General features: G+C 41.7%; 2 protein-coding genes across 2 annotated transcripts; both read left to right on the top strand.

Moving 5' to 3' along the window:
- Positions 1-2,481: 2,481 nt before the first annotated feature.
- Positions 2,482-9,777, top strand: LOC139473443 (glutathione S-transferase A-like). The gene is made up of 6 exons (XM_071256018.1): positions 2,482-2,752; positions 3,750-3,815; positions 5,400-5,480; positions 6,457-6,534; positions 7,484-7,552; positions 8,555-9,777. Exons 1-6 carry the CDS (start codon positions 2,585-2,587, stop codon positions 8,768-8,770), a joined length of 678 nt encoding a protein of 225 aa, XP_071112119.1. The 5' UTR covers positions 2,482-2,584; the 3' UTR covers positions 8,771-9,777.
- Positions 9,778-12,435: 2,658 nt separating this feature from the next.
- On the top strand, positions 12,436-22,089 carry LOC139460248 (glutathione S-transferase A-like). The gene is made up of 6 exons (XM_071241759.1): positions 12,436-12,617; positions 13,472-13,537; positions 19,304-19,384; positions 20,059-20,136; positions 20,540-20,608; positions 21,733-22,089. The coding sequence occupies exons 1-6, from the start codon at positions 12,450-12,452 to the stop codon at positions 21,946-21,948; spliced, it is 678 nt and encodes a 225-aa protein (XP_071097860.1). The 5' UTR covers positions 12,436-12,449; the 3' UTR covers positions 21,949-22,089.
- The last annotated feature ends 891 nt before the right edge of the window (positions 22,090-22,980 follow it).

Here is a 22,980-nt window from a genome sequence, read left to right as displayed (position 1 = left end):
ATTAGGGAGCATCCATTTGCAGGGGGTAAATTTTGCCCAAGCTATATCCAACCAACTAATTATTTACTGAACACCATCAAATAATCTATTCATTCCACAGATAACGCAAACTATTCGTTTTGAGCACAATTCTGAACACACTGTTCATTTAAAATGGACAAACGAATGCCCCTTTAGTATCATCCCCGTGTTCGAGGGTAAAAACTGCATCACTTCAACAAACGGTCCATGCTAAAAGTGACATACTGCTTGATATAAATGTCCTCGTTGTAACATTTTGGGTTTTATTGGTATCATGTCTTGATATTTATACTAAGTTCAGTATGATAACATGTCACATGCCTGACCAGTGACAAGTTTTATGTCATCACTGTAGTGAGTGAGTGAGTTGGGTTTAACGCCGCTTCCAGTTATATCACGGCGTGTCAGTTTAATGTGGGAGGAAAGCCTGAAGTGATGCAGGTCTCAGACGTTTACCACTTCGGTGAAACCCACGAGCTATATAAGTGCAATAATCCTGGGCGCGACGTTAAACCCCATTTCACCTCACCTCACCTTGAATCCAAGTTTCAAAGCACAGCTTGTAGAAAATTCTTAATTGTGATAAGTATGTTCTGATGACCATTGATATATATCCCCAGTAATCTGCGCTGGTCGTAGCGGGCGACTGGAAAGCATGACATCGTTGCCCGACGGCGTGGGTTGTTGCTTAAATATCAATAGTCCAAACTCGATTATATACAGGCCATTAAAGACACAAATAATCTAATAAATGTCTTCCCTTACTTCAGAGCGGAGACTACGTTGCTTCTGGATGTGTCGCATTCGCGGTGAGGCTCGGCCTTGACGTCTCGAAATATCCGGCCATTCCGTGCCTACTACGACAAGGTCACGGACAGACCATCATGGAAAGCATCATGGCCGCCACACTGAGCGCCTGACAGCATCGTAACGGTGCTCATGGTAAACATATGATGCTACCGCATTTAAGCAACACCCTGTGATGTGATTTAAATACTGTTCAAGGCGGCGTTATATTTTTAACTTATCCCACTCACGTGTACTCCACCCGCTCTACACTTTCACTGGAATATTGCTGAGTGCGGCAACAATACTCCGGTTTCCGTATCTGCAACGCTCATTCTTTCCGGAACAATTATTATGGCGATCTCATCTTGGTACTAACATTTATTTCAACAGTCTGGTTATGTTTAAGTTTTGTAAAACTATGTGTTATGTGCAACAAACAAACACACGAAACTTTATGTTGGTGCTGTAGCTGTCGTGTGCCCTTTTTTATTGTCGTTTAATAAAAAGAAACATTCCATGTCCTCGCTTGTTCTTATTGGCTGGCTGCGACAATGGTGCTGTTTGATCAAACAGTGACGTAAATAATCAAATGTGTCTTCTTATTTTCCCAGAACCATAGCCATTGGTTATACCGCGTACATATGGACGACCTCCGACAGTTACTTTCCTCCCATAGAGCGCCAACTCGCCCTGTAGTGACGGACATCTGGCAATCGGCCGTTTGTCATAACCTATTTCAGCACGATGGTCATAACTCTCTCACTACATCGTTATGGCCCCGTGAAGTTCCGGCCATCCGATCCCATTAGTCGCCTCTTACAGCAAGCATGGATTGCTGAAGACCTATTCTCTACCCGGATCTTCACGGGTCCGGTGACAAGGTATTAATCAAAGTATATATCTCATTTGGAACGTGAACATAATTTGGGGAGTTGTTATCTATGACCCGTCGTTAAAATGCGACTTTAAACGTCTTGAAACACAAAAAGTGATTCCTCACCTTAAGGGAATGAATGTTTAACACTGCAGTCGGCAATATTACAACTATATCAAGACTGTCTGAACATACTGTAAACTACGTTTGTAACGAACACGCTTATAACGAACTGACTGATATAACGAACTTATTTTTAGTCCCGACCATTTGTTGTATAAATGCTGTATATATGCTTATAACGAACTATGGTTATTACGAACTTAACTGGTCCCTTCGAGTTCGTTATAACAGTAGTTTACTGTAATCGCATCTTGACCAAGTAAATCAGTGGATTGTACTATGTGCATTGGTGGGTAAGCAGCCATTCTAACCACCCGATCCTCCTTTAGTCTGCTAGTACTACAGGAAAGGAGTACTGGGGACACTGGTGTCGAATTGTAACTGTCTGCCTAAAGGTTTACTCAAAATGAGAATTTACTCCAAAGAAAAATATCTATCGTTGGTGCAGGTTAATCTGTGCGTCAATTTACAGTCGCACATCAAACATCAGTAATAATAGTAAAACATAATTACAGTGTCTCCAGAAGAATAAGAAAACAAAACGTATTATTACCCACAACACAAGATTCTAATGCTACAGTTACCTCCCTTACATTTCCCAATTGGCCCCCACCGTTCATGAATATATTTTTTTATATACTGGCCTCGTTTCATATCTCTTGTCGCCCTTGACCTATTAACTGACACACCTCCCCGAACACTCCCCTTGCCGACAGAGTGCATCGTGTACATACTGCACAGTGAGGAGAAACTGTAGAACGACTGAGCGTTTCCAACATGTCGTCCAACATGTTTCTGTACTGGGTTTCTGGGAGCATTCCTTGCTGGAAGGCTATGATAGCGCTGGAAGAAAAGGGACTGGCGGGCTACCCGAATAAGAAGATTTCCTTCAGCGACAAGGGACACAAATCAGAGGAAATCTTGAAACTCAACCCACGCGGACAGGTAGGTGTTTGTTGTCCTGGGCCTCAAAAGTGCATCGTCATGGACTTCGTTTGGAGTCGCCTAGGGTCCAATAATTGTTAACTATAGCATAATAATAACACTAAATATCGGAGTTCAAAGGCTGTGTACTTCCATACGTGTTTTAATTGAGCTATTTAGGTCTGCCTTGACACATAAGAGTCTCTATGTACTTGCTTAAGATGCGACTAGACGTATGAAAAAAATTGCTTTGTCATGGGTACTGTCATTTACAAAACATTTCGTTTCCTTTAAATCGAAATGTTATTTTTTTTAATCATCAGAAATATGTAAATGGATAGTGAACATCGATTAGACATTATAAATATTAATTTGAAACGCAATACCCTTTCTTCCTTCTTCAACCCGAGGATTACAGACACCGCTAGCGGGTTGCATGGCGGCATCCGTTTAACCACATACTCCATTAATCAAGAGACTTTTTGCCGAAATAACTAAATTATGAATCAGATGTTAACTTTTCAAAAACATTTGGTATGTTGATATGAATGAAGCGAAGCAAATTGTGCTCTCTCAGTTCAACCACAAATATCCATTATTCAAGATGGATTTGCAGTTGTCGAAATGAGTAAATTATGAATAATATGTTAACAATTGCTTTCTAAATATATTTTTTATTTAATATGAATACATATGTCGTCTGAAGCTCATCAAAATGTACTTTCCCGACTCAGCCATACATCTCTTTTTTCCAGACTTTATTTTGTCGAAATCGTTACATTGTAAATCATAGGTTAAATTTTTAAATATTTGTGTTATATATATATATATATATATATATATATACAGCGCAGATGATGGTCTCCTGATATATATATATATATATATATATATATATATATATATATATATATATATATATATATCCAGGAGACCATCATCTGCGCTGTAAATGAGCATGTTTCATAAATAATAAATCTCTATTGTCTACATTAAATTGGTGATGAATCTGTTTCAGATACCGACCTTCAAAGATGGCGACGTTGTTGTGAACGAGTCCAACGCCATCTGCTTCTATCTTGAGGTAAACTAGGAACACATCAAATTATATTGTGAAAACAAAATTTGAACCTGATTACAAACCAAATGGAACTACATCTCGCAAACACAGGCAGGAGGCCCCAGAGAGTGGGTTTCTCGCCACTGTTTGCAATATTCCGGCCGTATTGGGCATCAGGATGCACACACTCTGAATGTCCGGAATCGAAAGCTATCTACGGCCTGGCGAGTGAACACTTTTACCACTCCACCCCCCTTTTGTACTATATACATAATAGTAGGCTCCAATGAAAGTTTGGAGTTTGGGAAGATGTTTTAAGAGTCCTCACTCATAACAGAGTGAGTAATGCAATGATAATATGTGTGTGTGGTATATATATGTGTGTGTGTGTGTGTGGGGGGGGGGGGGGGGGTGAGTTGGGGAGGGGGTGCGTGTTTGGTGGTGTGACACGACGATCGACAAGCTATGATATAGGTGACAGACAGTAGCTGTATAAAAACTACCTCCAGGTGACATTATGTATGTTTAATTCGTAGCTCAAATTAATATTATACTCAGGGTGTGTGTGTGGGGGGGGGGGGTGGGGTGGGGTGGGGGGGTGGGGGGGGGGGGGGGGGGGGGGGGAGCGGATAGTATCATGTCAATTTTGTAACATCGTGATGGGGCGTTATGTTAGCAAGTTAGCGACCGACTACATCGTATACAAGACGTTCACGTTGTCGTGGGCGGGCAGGTCATGATACTTTGCTGCGTTGTGTGGTTAGTCACATTTATTTATCAGCCGTTATCAAACCGGTCGGCTTGCATTAGCTGCAAAACCGATAGACTAGTGGATGCATCCGTCACCACTCGCGTCATTCCAGAATGTTTTACAGATAACTGCGAGTGGTAATGAATTCGAACGTTTGTGACGTCATTTTGTTTATTAATCATTCATGACCAACTATTGTCATTCCGGGACCATATTTCTTGTAGGTTACGGAAAGATGTCGCGTAGTCCTCAGTATGTTCTGAAAGTAACGTTATCCTGTTTAGACGAAATAAACAATGATGTTGACACCACCTCGAGAGAATTAGCTCTCGGTGAAAATGAAAGACATTCATTCGCATCACCGTTCCGGAACATTTTATGCACAATATATAAACAAGATAACAACATCAATGTTTCACAGTTGCACAAAGTTAACATCCAGGTATAAAATATTACAGTTGCTCATTTAACGGTTACGGATTAAGAGTGAGTGAGTATGGTTTTACGCCGCTTTCAGCAATATCACGGCGGGGGACACCAGGAATAAAATCAGACATTTTACCCGTGTCGGGAATCGAACCCGGGTCTTCGCTTCAACCACTAGTCCATCCGACCGCCCCTTACGGATTAAGATAATGTTAGATGGGGATTAAGCACTCAACAATGAGAATGGGCCTTGACTTGGGCTCTATTTTATACAAAGGGTTGGGTACCAACTGGCTGGTATTGACAAGGAAGCAGTCATACAACATATTAAACTGACACGGACCTAAATGACAGTATACTTTACAAATACATCAAACCCGACGGGTCAGCTCACAGTTTCATAATATAATGATGTTTACTTTTTTTTGCAGAGAAAATTTCCAGACCAAGGTACGAAGCTCGTACCAACCGACATCTCTGAGTATGCCCGAGTCTTGCAGAGAGTTGCCGAGGTGAGAAAAATCGGTCTATTTCGAAGTTCGAGATAGAAACAATGTAAACGTACACAACATCTCGAACCTGCATGAAAACCCCTGCCTGTAAACGTTGTTTGTTATAACCAGAGATTGCGTTCTAGCTTGTATCCGTTTGCTAGAAAACCGGTTAATTGTGACTGAAGACTAGCTGATTGAAATTGCATACTATTGTACCAGATTATGGCTGCGACCTAGCAAATTGAGGCTGTATAATACCTGATTGTGACAAGAGTCCTGCCTTTATATGAATACTACAGGTTACAAACGGAATGTTAGGTTGTTGTGGCTGATTGCATTTGTCACTGCACACGAGCTGATTGTGACTGCATACAGCTGACCTTGACACAGAAGGAATTGCGTAATTGTGAAGCGTTTTGCTATGGACATTACATGATGTCACAGAGATATGATAGCAAAACAATGAGGTGACGTGAGGTGAAATGGGGTTTAACGTCGCGTCCAAGATTATTGAACATATATAGCGACGTGCATGCACGTGTGTGTGTGGCTGTACTAGTCCTGACAAAACCGATTTATAGTGCTAGCACACTGAGATACCATGTCGCAGTTTAACCAGTCCTTGCTTTAGCCCCTTTATGCCGAGCGCCAGACAGGGTAACAACAAGTACCATCTTTTAACGTATTTTGGTGTGACGCGGCCGGGGATCGAACCCCGGGCCTTCCGCTCTCCGGGCGGACGCTCCACTGCTAGATCAAGAAGGTGGTTGCAAAACATTGAGTCAACTGAGGTAATTGTTTCGTTGTGACAAGTCAGTTGAAAATCATATATGATCCCACTTTCAGGGCAAGGCTCGGACAATAGCACTAATGCGTGTATGCGGACATGTATACATATTGGTAAACGCCCAATATATGTTCTATCAAAGTGTCGTACATTTTACATAGATTGCATACATTTGCATTTTATATCTGCTTATTTTGATTTCTGCAGGTGGAAAATTTGACCAGTTGCATCATCAAAAACCTCGCTCAATATAGATTCAGGACCCCTAAAGACAAACTTGATGAGGTAAGTTAAGTGGTTATAGCGTAGAACAGGTATATCCTGGTATCGCGCCGATTTTTATGTCGGGAGGCACCTGTTGGGGGATTGGATTTTGGTTACAAATAGAAAGGAAACTCCGAACAGCTCCACCTATGTGTCAGGACGTCTAGAATGTCCAGGGAACGATTGTACTTATCTAAAACCCGGAGGAACATAATAGTACAAATTATTTGAAAAGAAATCCAAGCTCCCCCTTTGAATGTGTGACCACCGTCGAGGAAGACCGCCCCCCTTGAATGAGTGACCACCACCATTCGTGAAGGCCGCCCCCCCCCCCCCCCCCCCCCCCCCCCCTTGAATGAGTGACCACCACCATTCGTGGAGACCGCCCCCCTTGAATGAGTGACCACCACCATTCGTGAAGACCGTCCCCCTTGAATGAGTAAACACCACCATTCGTGAGACCGCCCTCTTTGAGTGAGTGACCACCACCATTCGTGAAGACCGCCCCCCTTGAATGAGTAAACACCACCATTCGTGAGACCGCCCTCCTTGAGTGAGTGACCACCATCATTCGTGAGACCGCCCCCCTTGAATGAGTAAACACCACCATTCGTGAGACCGCCCCCCTTGAGTGAGTGACTACCAACATCCGTCAAGACCGTCCCCCTTGAGTGAGTGACCACCACCATTCGTGAGACCGCCCCCCTTGAGGGAGTGACTACCAACATCCGTGAAGACCGCCCCCTTGTATGAGTGACCACCACCATTCGTGAAGACCGCCCCCCTTGAATGAGTAAACACCACCATTCGTGAAGACCGCCCCCCTTGAGTGAGTGACCACCACCATTCGTGAAGACCGCCCCCCCTTGTTTGAGTGACCACCACCATTCGTGAATAAGTGACAACTACCATCGCTGACGATTACCACCCTTGACGCCCGATGTTGTAGATGTTGTTTCTTGTATTTCAGGAGCTGTTGAAGACGAAGTACGAGGATGTTCGGACTGAGTTGAAGAGATGGGAGGACTACCTCGCGGCTGTATGTACCGTTACTTATCATGCGGACCACACCAGGGGCTGAATTACTATACTCTGGATCCCTTACATCCCTGATGTTTGATTTCCCTATACCTGGTTTTTGATTTCCCTATACCCGTTGTAATATTTCCCAATACCTGCTGTTTGATTCTGCCATGTCTGCAGCTGGTGTTTGATTCCTCCATGCATGCAGCTGGTGTTTGATTCCCCCATGTCTGCAGCTGGTGATTGATTCCCCCATTTCTACACCTGGTGTTTGATTCCCCCATGTCTACACCTGGTGTTTGATCCCCCCATTTCTACACCTGGTGTTTGATTCCCCCATGTCTACACCTGGTGTTTGATCCCCCCATGTCTGCAGCTGGTGTTTGATCCCCCCATGTCTGCAGCTGGTGTTTGATTCCCCCATGTCTACACCTGGTGTTTCATTCCCCCATGTGTACACCTGGTGTTTGATCCCCCCATGTCTGCAGCTGGTGTTTGATTCCCCCATGTCTGCAGCTGCTGTTTGATTCCCCATGTCTGCAGCTGTTGTTTGATTCCCAATACCCTGTGTTTGATTCCCAATATCTGGTGTTTGATTCCCCACACCAAGTCTTTGATTTCCCATTCCCAGTGTTTCATTCCCCCATACCCGTGTTTGAATCTCATACCCAGAGTGTGATTCCCCACACCCAGTCTTTGATGCCCAATACCCAGTGTTTGATTCCCCCAGACCAAGTGTTTCATTCCCCATACCGGGTGCTTAATTCCCCAAACCCAGTTTTTGATTCCCCATACCGGGTGCTTAATTCCCCCTCACCTATTGTTTGATTCCCCATACCCAGTGTTTGATCCCCCTATACCCAGTATTTGATTCCCCACACCCGTTGTTAGATTTAAATTACTTAGGCTTTTCCTAAGGCTTTTCTAATTACTTGACGCCAAGCTTGTTATGTGTAAATACTAGAAGAAAACGGTGATTATTATTTGTGGTCACTAATGAATGTTTCACTTTCTACAGAGCGGGGGGTACGTGGTCGGCAGCAACTTCACAATGGCGGATGTCTTCTTCTTCCCGTACGTCGCCTTCGGGGTGAGACTCGGCCTTGACGTCTCGAAATATCCCGCCATTAGTGCCTACTACGACAAGGTCAAGGACAGGCCATCCGTGAAAGCAACATGGCCGCCACACTGGACTGACGGACCCGGCGACTCTTCCATCATGGGACCCGTGTGAGGAGTTTTGGTCCAGAATGACGACAGAGGTCGCTGCTTCCCAGCATATTCTACAACGCCTTTACTTCTTCAGCTTTAGTTACGCTTCAGTAACAATCATATTATCTGTATATCGCAGTTGATGGTTTACGTGAAGTACCTATGTTTTGCGTTGGTACTTAATATTGCTTTAAACACTAATCTAAAACTAGTGTAACATACGACGGGTGGGGCAGTGGACCAAAGCGCAGAACTGCACATAGTTACCTCCGCTAGTCGTGACTTCACAACCAAAATTCGTCACGATTATAATCCTTGGCCCGTCAGTTCTAAAGCCTTGCTCTAGGTAACTTCTAATGTACTAGAACGCATTCAACCCATACGCCGCAATAAATACTTGGGGGGCGAGCACGGGTGTCCCAGTCGTCTAAGGCGCCGCGTTTAGGTGTGCAGGGTTGCGTCCCTTGGGCACTCTAGAAACCTATGATTGTGGGTTCGAATCCCGGTCCGACCCGATTATGTTTCTAGGTTCGTCAGGACCATACCCTTGCTCGCGAGTTTCACCGAAGTGGTTAACGTCTGAGACCTGCATCACTTCGGGCTGTCCTCCCACATTAAGCCGCGATATAACTGGAATACTGTTAAAAGCGGCGTTAAACCCAACTCACTCACTCACTCAATAAATACTATTCGAAGCTACTTAAAAACTATTCGAAGCGACTTAAATACTGTTCCAAGCGACTTTAATACTCTTCGAAGCGGCGTTATATGTTCATGAAAACGACACCAAAGACGACATCCACAGCAGCAACGCATATTTGTATCAAAAACATTTATGAGTCTATGATTATAATACCTACTTTTTTCATTATACTTACATGTATTTCAGATGTTTTGACAGAATGGTAGTGTCTATTTTTTTATGTTCAATGAATAGAGGGAAACGATGTTGTTTAAAAGACCGAGTTTGGGAAACGTTACGATTGTGCTGTGAGTTCTTGCGCTTTCATTGTTGTTTTAATAAAATAATAAATTCCATAAACTCTTTGTTAGTATGTTGCTGGCTGGCTGCGACTGTGACACTGCTCGTGAATTAGATACATTTGCAGTGTGTATGTTCTTATGATCTAGACCGTCCTCAGATGGATGACAAACTGTGTAAACTGTGATTAATGCATCTCAGAAACCTTAGAAAATTGTATCCAATTAAACCTTTGAAATGATGATTACCGCCGCGATAGCTTCAATGAAGTTGTTGCCTTGTACATAATGTTGGTGACAGAAACTCGGGATTTCGAAGGGAATCAATAGAGAAAGGACATTTCCTTTTTATCATCGGATTGTTTCCACGTGGTCGTCGATTAGTTTATTAATCTGCAAGAGGTAGAACACTTTCATCTTTAAAATCCCTTGTGAGTAAGAAAATCAGAGAGATGTTCAATCGGTCACGTGGACACCGGTATTTGTCCGATTGGGACACACATGAGTTCATGGTCAGATCTAACTTTTAACGAATAAAATTGAGGTATTATAACATGTGACAAAGAAAGGTCAAAATTCGATAAACTTAAAAAGATTACCTCAGCACTGATTGGAACGGGCTTTGTCAGCGACTGAAGTAAATCCCGTTTTCACAATCTGTGACGAGTGTTTTCACAATGCCTGTCTTGTTTAGAAGTTGTATTTAGAGGGTGGACTTATTTGTTTGTTTGTTTTTTGTTTAACGCCAGGCAAATACTTTTCCAAGAATGAACGGCAACAGTCTTCCAGCCATGACGTGATCAGTATGATATAAAATAGTAATTGTTTGATAGGCATTCCTTAGAAGTTGACGGATGACAAAGTAGACAACGATATAAGGATCTATACCGAAACGTCGCCTTACAGTAATTAAAGAACTTGTTATCCATAAATTGTGTCCACTTTGATATAAAATATCATCACTCTTATAGATATATGGTGTTAGAAATATCTACATATGTAATATATTTGAAATTAAAATGATATATTGTCAGCTTTATCTTTGTATTGATACCCTTGACACAAGTCAAGTACCCATAAACAAAAGCTAGTAGCTTTGGTTACTATTTATGTCAGTGTGGCTGTAATACTGTTGAATTCTGCCTGAATCTCTCTGGAAACAGACAGTGCATGTGCTGGACATGAGAATTTAGTCTCTGCTAGCAGATGATTATTTGCTTAGATGAAGCAGCCACCTTGTAACTAAGCATTGTGAAAGGGTATCAGATGATCACATCTGTACCATTACACAAAACATATTTTCCCTCATTTATAGCAAAACTCTGAAAAGCAAGGATAAATATCATGACTGTAAATCTTTTACATATTAATTTACATAAATTAAAGATACGTAAAAGGGAAAAATATGTGTAAGTGGAGGTAGCATCTTCTAAAAGTAGTAAAATAATAACATACAGTTTAATCTACTCATGGAGAACGTAGGTACTTGTATTGTTCTTTCGAGGATATGTTCATATTTTCAAGGAAATTCAAACTAGAAAGTTATTCAGAAAACGTACAACTTTATGGATAACAAGTTCTGGTTTATTGCATATAGATTCTTACCGTTATCAAGCTGGAATATTTGTAATTAAACACACAACGCACGCACGCACGCGCGCGCGCATACGCACACACATAGTATTCTTGCATTTTGAATATTTTCAAAGAAATTGAATCTTAATTACTTTTTCTATCCCACTGCATCTTTTGTTACGTGTCGATTCCCAAACTGAAACAGTATGTGAACCCAGAAATGTAAAACGAACCTAGTGTGAAACCGACAAGCAACCAACAAATGGAATACAAATGTTAAATGTGTTAAACTGATTCCCATATTTGCATGATATCAAACTGCTGAAATTTAAATAATAAAAACAAAACACACAAATGTATAACCAAAATACCTTGGTTAACAAATCAATAAAAATCATATCAAATATACAAATACAGTGGTGATAGCCAAAATCAGTAATAATAGAATATTCACTTAGCGGCGACAGTGGTTGAGCTTCCGATAAAGGCTTAGGCAGGGAATCAGGAATGATTAGTGACCTTCACACGAAAGCTGGACTTGATATCATGAAATATGTGAGAGAGATACGATAGGAACACTCTTGTCCCCTACAGTCTAACTAGCTTCTGGAAATTTCCACACAGTGGCCTCACAACATAGAATATTCCACATGTTTCTGATTTCACTCTATCTCAATGCGCTGTATTCCGGAAATTTACACATGACACTAGCATCTATATATATTAACTTCCTCAAAACTGCTTAAATTAACTATTACTTAATTCCCGACAACCAATCACGGTCCAAATACAATTCAGTGAGCTTCTACCGAATCTCAACAGAAACAATGTGATACAGTAACATTGTTGAAATGTTGGGGCTGGCAGAAATGGGACTACCGAATAAGAAGTTTTTCTTCAGCGAGAACGATTGCGGGGAATCCCGAAGTGCTGCAGGTCTTACACGTTACTGCTATGGTGAAACCTATGAGCACGTACGTTGATGTCTTGACCGTAGGACCATATCGCGGCTCTCGGCTATTGTCGCCCTTGACCTATGACCTATGAACTGACACACCTCCCCGAACATTCCCCATGACTACACAGTACTTCGGGTCCAAACCACACAGTGAAGAGAAACTGTATAACGACTGAGCGTTTCCAACATGTCGTCCAACATGTTTCTGTACTGGGGTTCTGGGAGCATTCCTTGCTGGAAGGCCATGATAGCGCTGGAAGAAAAGGGACTGGCGGGCTACCCGAATAAGAAGATTTCCTTCAGCGAAAATGAACACAAATCGGAGGAAATCGTGAAACTCAACCCTCGAGGGCAGGTAGGTGGCTTAATGTCATGGGCCTCAAAAGTGCATCGTCATCGACTTCGTTTGGAGTCGCTTGGGGTGCAATAATTGTTAATTATAGCATAATAATAACACTAAATATCGGAATTGAAGAGCTGTACTTAAATTCATATTTTCATTGAGCTATTTAGGTCAGCCGTAACACATTCGAGTCTCTATGTACTTGCTTAAGATGCGACTAGACGTATGAAAAAAAATTGCTTTGTCATGGGTACTGTTATTTACAAAACATTTTGTTTCCTTTAAATCGAACTGTTATTTTTTAATCAAAAGAAATATGTAATGGATAGAGAACATCGATCAGACAATATAAATATTAATTTAAAACGCAATACCCTTTCTTCCTTCTTCAACCCGAAGATTACAGACACTGCTCGCGGGTTGCATGGCGGCATCCGTTAAACCACATACTCTATAATTCAAGAGACTTTTTGTCGAAATAGCTAAATCATGAATCAGATGTTACTTTTTCTAAATATTTTGGTACGTTGAAGCGTACTTGTCTGAAGCGAAGCAAATTGTGCTCTCACAGTTCAACCACGGATGTCCATTATTCAAGATGGAAATGTTAATATGAATACATATGTCGTCTGAACCTTAGCAAAATGTGCTTTCTCAATCCAACCACACATCTCTATTGTTCATACTTTCTTTTGTCGAAATCGTTACATTATAAATAATAAGTTAGTTTTGTAAATGTTTGTTAAAATATGTCTTTTACACAAATATATCTATCTCCAGAATCCCATCATCTGCGCCCTAAATGTGGATATTTCATATATAATAAGTCTCTAGTGCATCAATTAAATTGATTCAATTTGTTTCAGGTGCCGACCTTCAAAGATGGCGACGTTGTTGTAAACGAGTCCAACGCCATCTGCTTCTATCTTGAGGTAAACCAGAAACACATCAAGATTTTGTGAAAACAAAATTTGAACCTCTTTATATTTATCAGGATAGGGGTTACACAGGGTGTGTGTGGGGTTGGGGTTGGGATTGGGGTTGTGGGGGCAGGGGGCCAGGCAATAGTATCATGTGAGTACTGTAACATTGTTAAGTGGCGTTATGTTTACAACCGACTACATCACAAACAACAGTTCACGTTGTTGAGGGCGGGTCATGATAGATAGCTTTGTTGTGTGGTAGCTGAGTTAGTCACAGTTCTTTATCAGCCCTTATCAAACCTGCTGGAAATTTCATTTCTGGCATTATTTCATTCGTGACCGACTTTTGTCATTCAGGGACAAATCCTCTTGTGGGGTACGGGGGGATGCTTTTAGTTACAAGTCGCGTAGTCCTCAATATGTCCTGAAAGTAACGTTTTCCTGTAGGAAAGATAAGGTAACAGTAAGAAAAATATAGTTTACATAAATCTCTTTGTATTACGTATATAACTTTTTATACATTGTATGTCATCTTGTTCTGGTAAATCCCAAAATTCCATTGAATATCAAATTGAGATCAGTTAGTGTATTTTCGGCTACACTACTTATGTTTCATAGTAAAAGGACACTTTCTTCAATAAACGAGTCACGTTCAAAGAAAACATGATATACATTTTCACTTTTACTACCACATAAACATTCTGCTGTATCTTTTATACTAGTCTACGTAACTCATAATTTAACTGACTAGCCTTTTATGCCTTAGCTTACTATGTATAATATTATGATTTCTCTGTCCAAAAGAGAAGTACGATGGGGCCTTGGGCTCACTTATACTTATAAGTATCTTAAAATGTTGAGTTCAACCACAAGTTATTTCATTTAATGGTATATCATTCCACAGCTTGATAGTAGATGGGTGAAAAGAATAATGTGGAGGTTTGGAATTTGGAATTAGGATTCATATGCATATAACTTGGCACACTTACTCACTCTAGAATACTTTACTCTTGTTGATAAGAAACTCCTTCACCAGAGCCTCCTGGTGGCCCAAAAATCCAAAGGTAAGAGATTGATGGACAGACATGGAATGTCAATACACCGTTGGTCTCTGATGACATATATGAGTGATTTGAACTGCTACATTGTGGAAAACAGACCTAAGGACGCATGTAGAGTACTTGATCATTTGCATCAGTCCAATATAACTACCAAATATTAATATTTATGTCTAAAATGTTTTTGTGAGTTTAAATATCAGTGCTGTTTGTTATTGTCTGTATCTAGTTATTACCATGACAATAAAACTATAACAAGTTTTGTTTTCATTCATATACATACTTCTTGGAAATAAGTATGACCGGATTATGTCCTCTCAGAATTAAGCCCAACCAGTTGTTTCACAAGTAATCTTTGAGTTATATCCCATGTAAACTAGTGTCCAAAAGAAACGATACCAACTTATTTTCAAAATTGTTTTTTACTAAGTGAATTGTCTAGTATGAAAACATGCCAATTCGTATTGCACATCCCAAACACAGCATAGTCGATATAAAATATCGGGAACACGTGATCACTTCCGGGAAAAAACGTAAATTTCGTGAAAGTGACATTTCCCTCTCTAGCATGTTCTGCACGTGCATAACAACTGTATAAAACGGCTGATCAGACACGTTGATATCACAGCAACAAAAAGAACACAAGATATGCCACGTTTGACAGCCATCGAGAGAGAGAGAGCCGTTAGAATGGTCCAACAAGGAGAGTCACACGTCGTCGTCGCCAGAAGGTTGGGCTGCGCACGCATCACTATCACCAGGTTGATGCAGCGGTTACGTCAGACAGGCCCAGGAGTGGAAGACCACGAGTAACCACGCCCCGTGAAGATCGTTACATCCGGGTGTTACACCTGAGGAACCGCACTGTAACAGCAACGTCCACGGCGGCTACAGCACTGGGACACAGGGTCAGTCGACAGACCGTCTACAGGAGACTACGGCAGTATGGTATCCGGCCACGTCATCCCTACCGCGAACCGCTCCTGACGCCTCGACACCGGAACAACAGACTGATCTGGGCCAGGCGAGTTCGACGTTGGCAACGGCGGGACTGGGCACGTGTTATGTTCTCTGATGAGAGCAGATTCCTCATCTTCAGAAACGTTTGGCGCCTAACTGTATCCAACAGGTCCGGCCGTTTGGAGGTGGAGGGTTAATGGTTTGGAGTGGCATATGTGGTGACGTCAAAACGATGCTTGTCGTAATTCGTGGAAACCTGAATGCACAGCGTTGTCTTGATGACATCCTACGGCCTGTTGTGGTGCCCTTTATTCAGCAACAGCCTCGTGGACTCCTTTTCCAACATGACAATGCAAGGCCACACACAGCAAGATTGACACAGAACTTCCTTGCCAACGCCAACGTACAGGTTTTGCCATGGCCCGCATGTTCACCGGACATGAATCCCATCGAGCACTTATGGGACCACCTCGATCGGCAAATCCGACGTCGCCGTGTGCCTCCAGTCAACGTCCAGGTCTTGGAACGATCTCTCCTCGAGGAATGGCAACGCATCACCCCCAACGTCATCAGACGTTTGACGTCATCAGTCCGTAGGCGTGTTCTGGCATGTATTGATGCTCACGGTGGACATACCCGCTACTGACTTGACTTTGAGACGTGTGGTGTGACATTTCCCGTTGTTTCTGTGATCAGTGCTCTAACGAAATGTTCATTTTTCGACCCCACCCATCTTTAAAGGCTTGTCATATTGGTTGTACAGATTTTATTGAAATGAAATATTTGTACAGATGTTGTGAAAGGATTTCTCAAAAGCATAACACCAATCCTAAACTTCTGCATTGTCTAGTTTTTCTTTTATGTCGTTGCAAACAGGTGGTATCGTTTCTTTTGGACACTAGTTTAGTTCATTTATGGAAATGCAAAATAGACACCAAATACCAATATTTGAATATAAATCGGAAAAAGTCTGATCCAATGTTTGATTATATGATTGTGTGATTCATGAACATTATTACGTGAAGAACTGTGAAAAAGTTGTATCGGTGAATGCTGTTGGTAGTCGTTGCAGGGTTCATCTTCCCGAGGCAAGGCAGTTAACAAACTACGTAAATCCAGTTTCGACCCTTGCCAAACTACGCTGGAATTTCTGGGCTTGATCGTAGCGCCATCAGTGGCTATTCCAAGTTATGTCCCTTCTATGCCTCTCCTCTTGACCAATCAGATTCCACCTCCCATATCAACTGCATTTGCTTTAAACAAAATGGTGGCGCCCAGTCAGGACGATCTGGTCGATAATCAAGAAAAAAAAATTAAATACTAAGGTTCTTAGTTCGCAATGTGCATCAAATTACGTGAGCCCCTTGATTAAAAACATGAAGAGATTTGGACAATATCCGTTGACGCCAAGTTGGCGGTACACATGCTTTGTAAATCCTGTAATCGACCGAAACCTGCACGGCTGTTTACGTACAGGATGTTGATATTACGCAATTTTGATTGGACTAGGCATAGACTCGTAAGTCCAGTCAGTACATAACTCCATAAGTCCCACATAGTTCGACAAGGCTGGAAACTGGATTTATATAGTCAGTAAACTCTCTTGCCTCGGGAAGATGCGAAGAAGGTAGTATTCTTGAACAACGCAAACAAATCAGCTCTTTATTGCCCATCTGGGTGACAAACTGAATTAGACCTGGGTGCAGATCTGTACATGCGAAACAGGTGAACATTAACTTGTGTCTTTATATGGCGGATGTAAGGAGGAAAGACTGGATAGCTTAAGGTACAAGGGATTGTGTGAGAAGGTGACGAAGAACCTATCGCATGTAGAAGCACACACACTGACACCATCCTCTGCAGCCACAAGATACCACAGCCCCCATGTCTACTACCAGATAATGGACTGGAAATCGTTCAATATGAATCCATTGGAGTGAGGATGGCAGATGGCAGATGGACTGTGCTTACCAATACAGACAGATCAGCCAGCAGCCCTTTCAGCACTCATGGACATCGTCTGCTGTAATTGCAAAAGAGACTGTAAGACAAGAAAGAGCACTTTCCAGACATATGGTTTCATTTAAGTGTTATGTGCGGGGAATGCCATGGAACAGGCTGATGATGACAAAGCTGTTGAGGCGTTCGAGGTGTCATGGTCATGCAACGTCGAGCTTCAACATTTACCCTGACAACCTTCCACTATTCTTCACATAATAATGATCATGCAACGTCTAACTTCGACATTCACCCTGACTACCTTCCACTATCTTCACATAATGATCATGCAACGACTAGCTTCAACATTTACCCTGACAACCTTCCACTATCTTCACATAATGATCATGCAACGTCTAGCTTCAACATTTACCCTGACAACCTTCCCCTATCTTCACATAATAATGATCATGCAACGACTAGTTTCAACATTTACCCTGACAACCTTCCACTATCTTCACATAATGATCATGCAACGTCTAGCTTCAACATTTACCCTGACAACCTTCCACTATCTTCACATAATGATCATGCAACGTCTAGTTTCAACATTCACCCTGACAACTTTCCACTATTCTTCACATAATAATGTTCATGAATCACACAATCATGTAATTGAATGAGCTGGGAGTCAAATCTTTTTCAGAATTATTTTAAAATATTGGTATTGGGGGTTATACTGGATACTGTTGGTATTTTGGGGGGACCTGATGTGGACATACTTTTTTTTACATGAATGAAAACAAAACTTGTTACAGTTTTTATAATAACTAGATACAGACAATAACAAACAGCACTGATTTTTAAACTCACCAAAACGTGTCATTTTAGACATAAATATTAATATTTGGTGGCCATATTTGACTTATGCAAATGAATAAGTACTCTACACGCGTCCTTGGGTCTGTTTACAACAATGTAGCAGTTTAAATCACTCATATATGTCATCAGAGACCAACAGTGTAGTCCAACAGTGTCTTCCAACAGTGATATTCTATGTCTATCCATCAATCGTTTGGCATCTTGAAAGTTTGGTCCACCAGAGGGATCTGGTGACCGAGTTTCGAATTTAAAAGTGTTAACTATACGTCAATGAGTTAGTGTGCCAAGTTATTATTATGCATATCAGTCATACACACTCTTTTAGAGTTAAAAGATTCCACAGTCTATTCTCACAGTTAGGAAACTTGTCGGCCATCTTGAAATTGGCGTCCAATTTGATTTGTCAATCGTCGAACACGTTCAGTAGTTGTGAATATCTTTTAAGAAACAAAATATGGCTCTTTCGCAATACAACACATGCTTTTTTCATCAATATATGGGACCTAATCTCAAATATGGAAGATTTATTGATTTTTGATGGCCATATTGCATTACGCAAATACGTTACTTGCTTGAGATACGCCGAACGTTTCCTGTACATTAAACAGACAAAAGGGATAGCATTTCGGTCAGTCATTTTACCCGTGTCGGGAATCGAACCCGGGTCTTCGCTTTAACCACTAGGCCACCCGACCGCCCCTTACGGATTAAGATAATGTTAGATGGGGATTAAGCACTCAACGATGAGAATGGGCCTTGACTTGGGCTCTATTTTATACAAAGGGTTGGGTAACAATTGGCTGGTATTGGCAAGGAAGCAGTCATATAACATATTAAACTGACACGGACCTAAATGATAGTATACTTTACAAATACATCAAACCCGACGGGTCAGCTCACAGTTTCATAATATAATGATGTTTACTTTTTTGTGCAGAGAAAATTTCCAGGCCAAGGTACGAAGCTGGTACCAACCGACATCTCTGAGTATGCCCGAGTCTTGCAGAGAGTTGCCGAGGTGAGAGAAATCGGTCTACTTCGAAATTCGAGATAGAAACAATGTAAACGTACAAAACATCTCGAACCTACTTGAAAACCCCTGTCTGTAAACGTCGTGTCTATTGTAATCAGAGACTGCATTCTAGCTTATTGTCCATTTGAGAGAAAAGAAAACCTGTTAATTGTGACTCAAGACTAGGTGATTGTGACTATATACTTGTATACCAGCTTGTGACTGCGACAAAACACACTGAGGCTGTATAATACCTGATTGTGACAAGAGGCCTGCTTTTATATGAATACTACAGGTTACAAACAGAATGTTAGGTTGTTGTGGCTGATTGCATTTGTACCTGCACACAAGCTGATTGTGACGGCATACAGCTGACCTTGACACAGAAGGAATTGCGTAATAGTGAAATGATTTGCTGTGGAAATTACATATGTCACAAAGGTATATCCACAAAAGATGAGTCAACTGAGCTGATTGTTTCGCTGTGATAAGTCAGTTAAAGAAGGGTCTGTGACCTTTGGAAAATGGACACTCTCATATATGATCCTACTTTCGGGGTGAGGCTCGGACAAAAGCACTAATACATTTATGCGGACGTATATAGTATCGGAAAACGCTCAGTATGTGTTCTCTCAAAGTGTCGTACACGTTCGGTTTATCTGTTTATTCTGATTCTGCAGGTGGATACCTTGAACAGCTGCGTCGTCATAAACCTCGTTCAATATAGTTCCAGGACTCCCAAAGACAAGCTGGATGAGGTGCGTTAAGCGGTTATAGTGTAGAACGGCTATATCTTGGGATCGTGCCGATTAATATTTCGGGGTACCTGGGGTTGGGGTGGGATTTTGGTTACAAATAGAGAGAAGAATCCGAACAGTTTCACGTTTCTATTTTCGGAATGTCTAGAATGTCCAGTGAACAATCTCTCGTGTTTAAAACTTGGAGCAACAAATAAGAACATTATGTGAAAGCAAAAATCCACGCACCCGATCATCGGGTGAAGATTACATGCATGTCAGTCGCTGCATGACTGTTTATGAGAGATTTCGCCCCTGGATTGTTGCTCACATCATCACCCACCAGTTGATCTTCCACAACACATGTTTACATTGTATGATATGCCCCTCTATCCCTGGCGCAATGTTGTTTCTTGTATTTCAGGAGCTGTTGAAGACGAAGTACGAAGATGTTCGGACTGAGTTGAGGAGATGGGAGGACTACCTCGCGGCTGTATGTACCGTTACTTATCATGCGGACCTCGCTAGGGGTTGTATTACTATACTCTTATATCCCTTACCCGTACCTGGGGTTTGATTTCCTCTTACCTGGTTTTTGATTTCCCCATACCTGGTGTTTGATTTCCCCATGCCTGATGTTTGATTTCCCCTTACCTGGTGTTTGATTTCCCCATGCCTGGTGTTTGATTTCCCCTTACCTGGTGTTTGGTTTCCCCATACCTGGTGTTTGACTTCCCCATATCTGGTGTTTAATTTCCCCATATCCGGTGTTTAATTTCCCCATGCCTGGTGTTTGATTTCCCCATACCTGGTGTTTGACTTCCCCACATCTGGTGTTTGATCCCCTTACCTGGTGTTTGACTTCCCCATACCTGGTGTTTGGTCCCAATATCTGGTGTTTGATTTCCCCATACCTGGTTTTTGATTTCCCCATACCTGGTGTTTGACTTCCCCATATCTAGTGTCTGACTTCCCCATCATTGGTGTTTGATTTCCCCATGCCTGGTGTTTGATTTCCCCATACCTGGTGTTTGATTTCCCCATACCCAGTGTTTGATTACCATACACAGCCTTTGATTCCCAATACTCGATGTTTAATTCCCTTATCCCGTCTTTGATTCTCCATATTCAGTGTTTGATTCCCAATACCCAGTCTTTGATTCCTTATACCCGGTGTTTAATTCCCTTGCCCGGTGTTTAATTGCCCAAAACGGGTGTTTGATTCCCTTACCCGGTGTTTGATTCCGCATAAAGGGTGTTTGATTCTGCATACTCGGCGTAAGATTCCCCATACCCAGTTTTTAAGTCCCAATACCCGGGGTTTGATTCCTTATACCTGTTGTTTGATTCCCCATTTCCAGTGTTTGATTCCTTATACCCCGTGCTTGATTCCCCATACCTGTTGTTTGATTCCCCATTTCCAGTGTTTGATTCCCCACACCCGTTGTTTGAAGCTGCATACGCCATCGATTTCTATATAAGTACGCTATTCCGATGGCTTTTCTAATTACTCGACGCCATGTTACAACCGTATCAGAATAGCTTATTGTGTGTAAATACTAGAAGAAAACGGTGATTATTATTTGTGGTCACTATTAAATGTCTCACTTGCTACAGAGCGGAGGGTACGTGGCCGGCAGCAACTTCACAATGGCGGATGTCTTCTTCTTCCCGTATGTCGCCTTCGGGGTGAGACTCGGCATTGACATCTCGAAATATCCTGCCATTAGTGCCTACTACGACAAGGTCAAGGACAGGCCATCCGTGAAAGCAACATGGCCGCCACACTGGGCTGACGGACCCGGCGACTCTTCCATCATGGGACCCGTGTGAGGAGTTTTGGTCCAGAATGACGACAGAGGTCGCTGCCTTCCAGCATATTCTACAACGCCTTTACTTCTTCAGCTTTAGTTACGCTTCAGTAACAATTATATTATCTGTATATCGCAGTTGATGGTTTACGTGATGTTCCTATGTTTTGTGTTGGTACTTAATATTGATTTTAACGCTTATCTAGAATTATTGTAACACACGAACATTTAGTGATAAACATGGTACGGGTGGTCCAGCAGACTAAAGCTACATAGGGGTTACGCCGCTAATCGTGGGTTCATCCCACGAAAAAAACAGTTGTTTTTTCTGAGCGGGAGAATCAATCTCCTATACCCCGCCACGACGAAAAAACGCGCGTCAATGAAAGTCAAGTGACACAGCACAAGATACTCGAACAGCGGTTTTCTATCAGTTTCAATTAGTAATTCTTTTACAATGGCAGATTGAAACATATCAGTAGGATAAATTTCTTGCAGCAGTATCACTTGAGGAAAATGCGGTTTTATGCGTCCCTCGACTGCTACACGTCTAGTATACTGCAATACACGCCGCTATAAATACTGTTCCAAGCGAATTAAATACTGTTCCAACCAGCGTTACATGTTTATCCAAACTCACACTCACACACTCACTCCAAACCAAAGAGGACATCCGTGGCAGCAACGCATTTTTTTTATCAAAAACATTCATAAGACTATGATTATAATAACCACTTTTTTCATTATAATCATAGTCTAATGAATGTTTTGACAGGATGGTTGTGTCTATTTTTTTATGTTCAATGAATAGAGGGAAATGTTTAATGATGTTTAAAAGACCGTGTTTGGGAAACGTTACGATTGTGCTGTGATATAGACTGTGCGTTCATTGTTGTTTTAATAAAATAATAAATTCCAAACCCGCTTTGGTATTATGCTGTTGGCTTGCTGCCGCTGTGACATTGCTTGTGAATTTGATACGTTAGCAATGTGTATTTTCCAATGATTATGATCGTCCTCCAATGGAGAATGAGCTTATTTGGGTATAATGGTA

This window comes from Haliotis cracherodii, unplaced genomic scaffold (genome assembly GCF_022045235.1).
Source record: "Haliotis cracherodii isolate W230 unplaced genomic scaffold, xgHalCrac1.p SCAF_1, whole genome shotgun sequence".
In the NCBI taxonomy this organism is placed as follows: Eukaryota; Metazoa; Mollusca; class Gastropoda; order Lepetellida; family Haliotidae; genus Haliotis; species Haliotis cracherodii.
The sequence above is the reverse complement of the archived record's forward strand: the minus strand, read 5'-3'. Positions and strand labels throughout refer to the sequence as shown.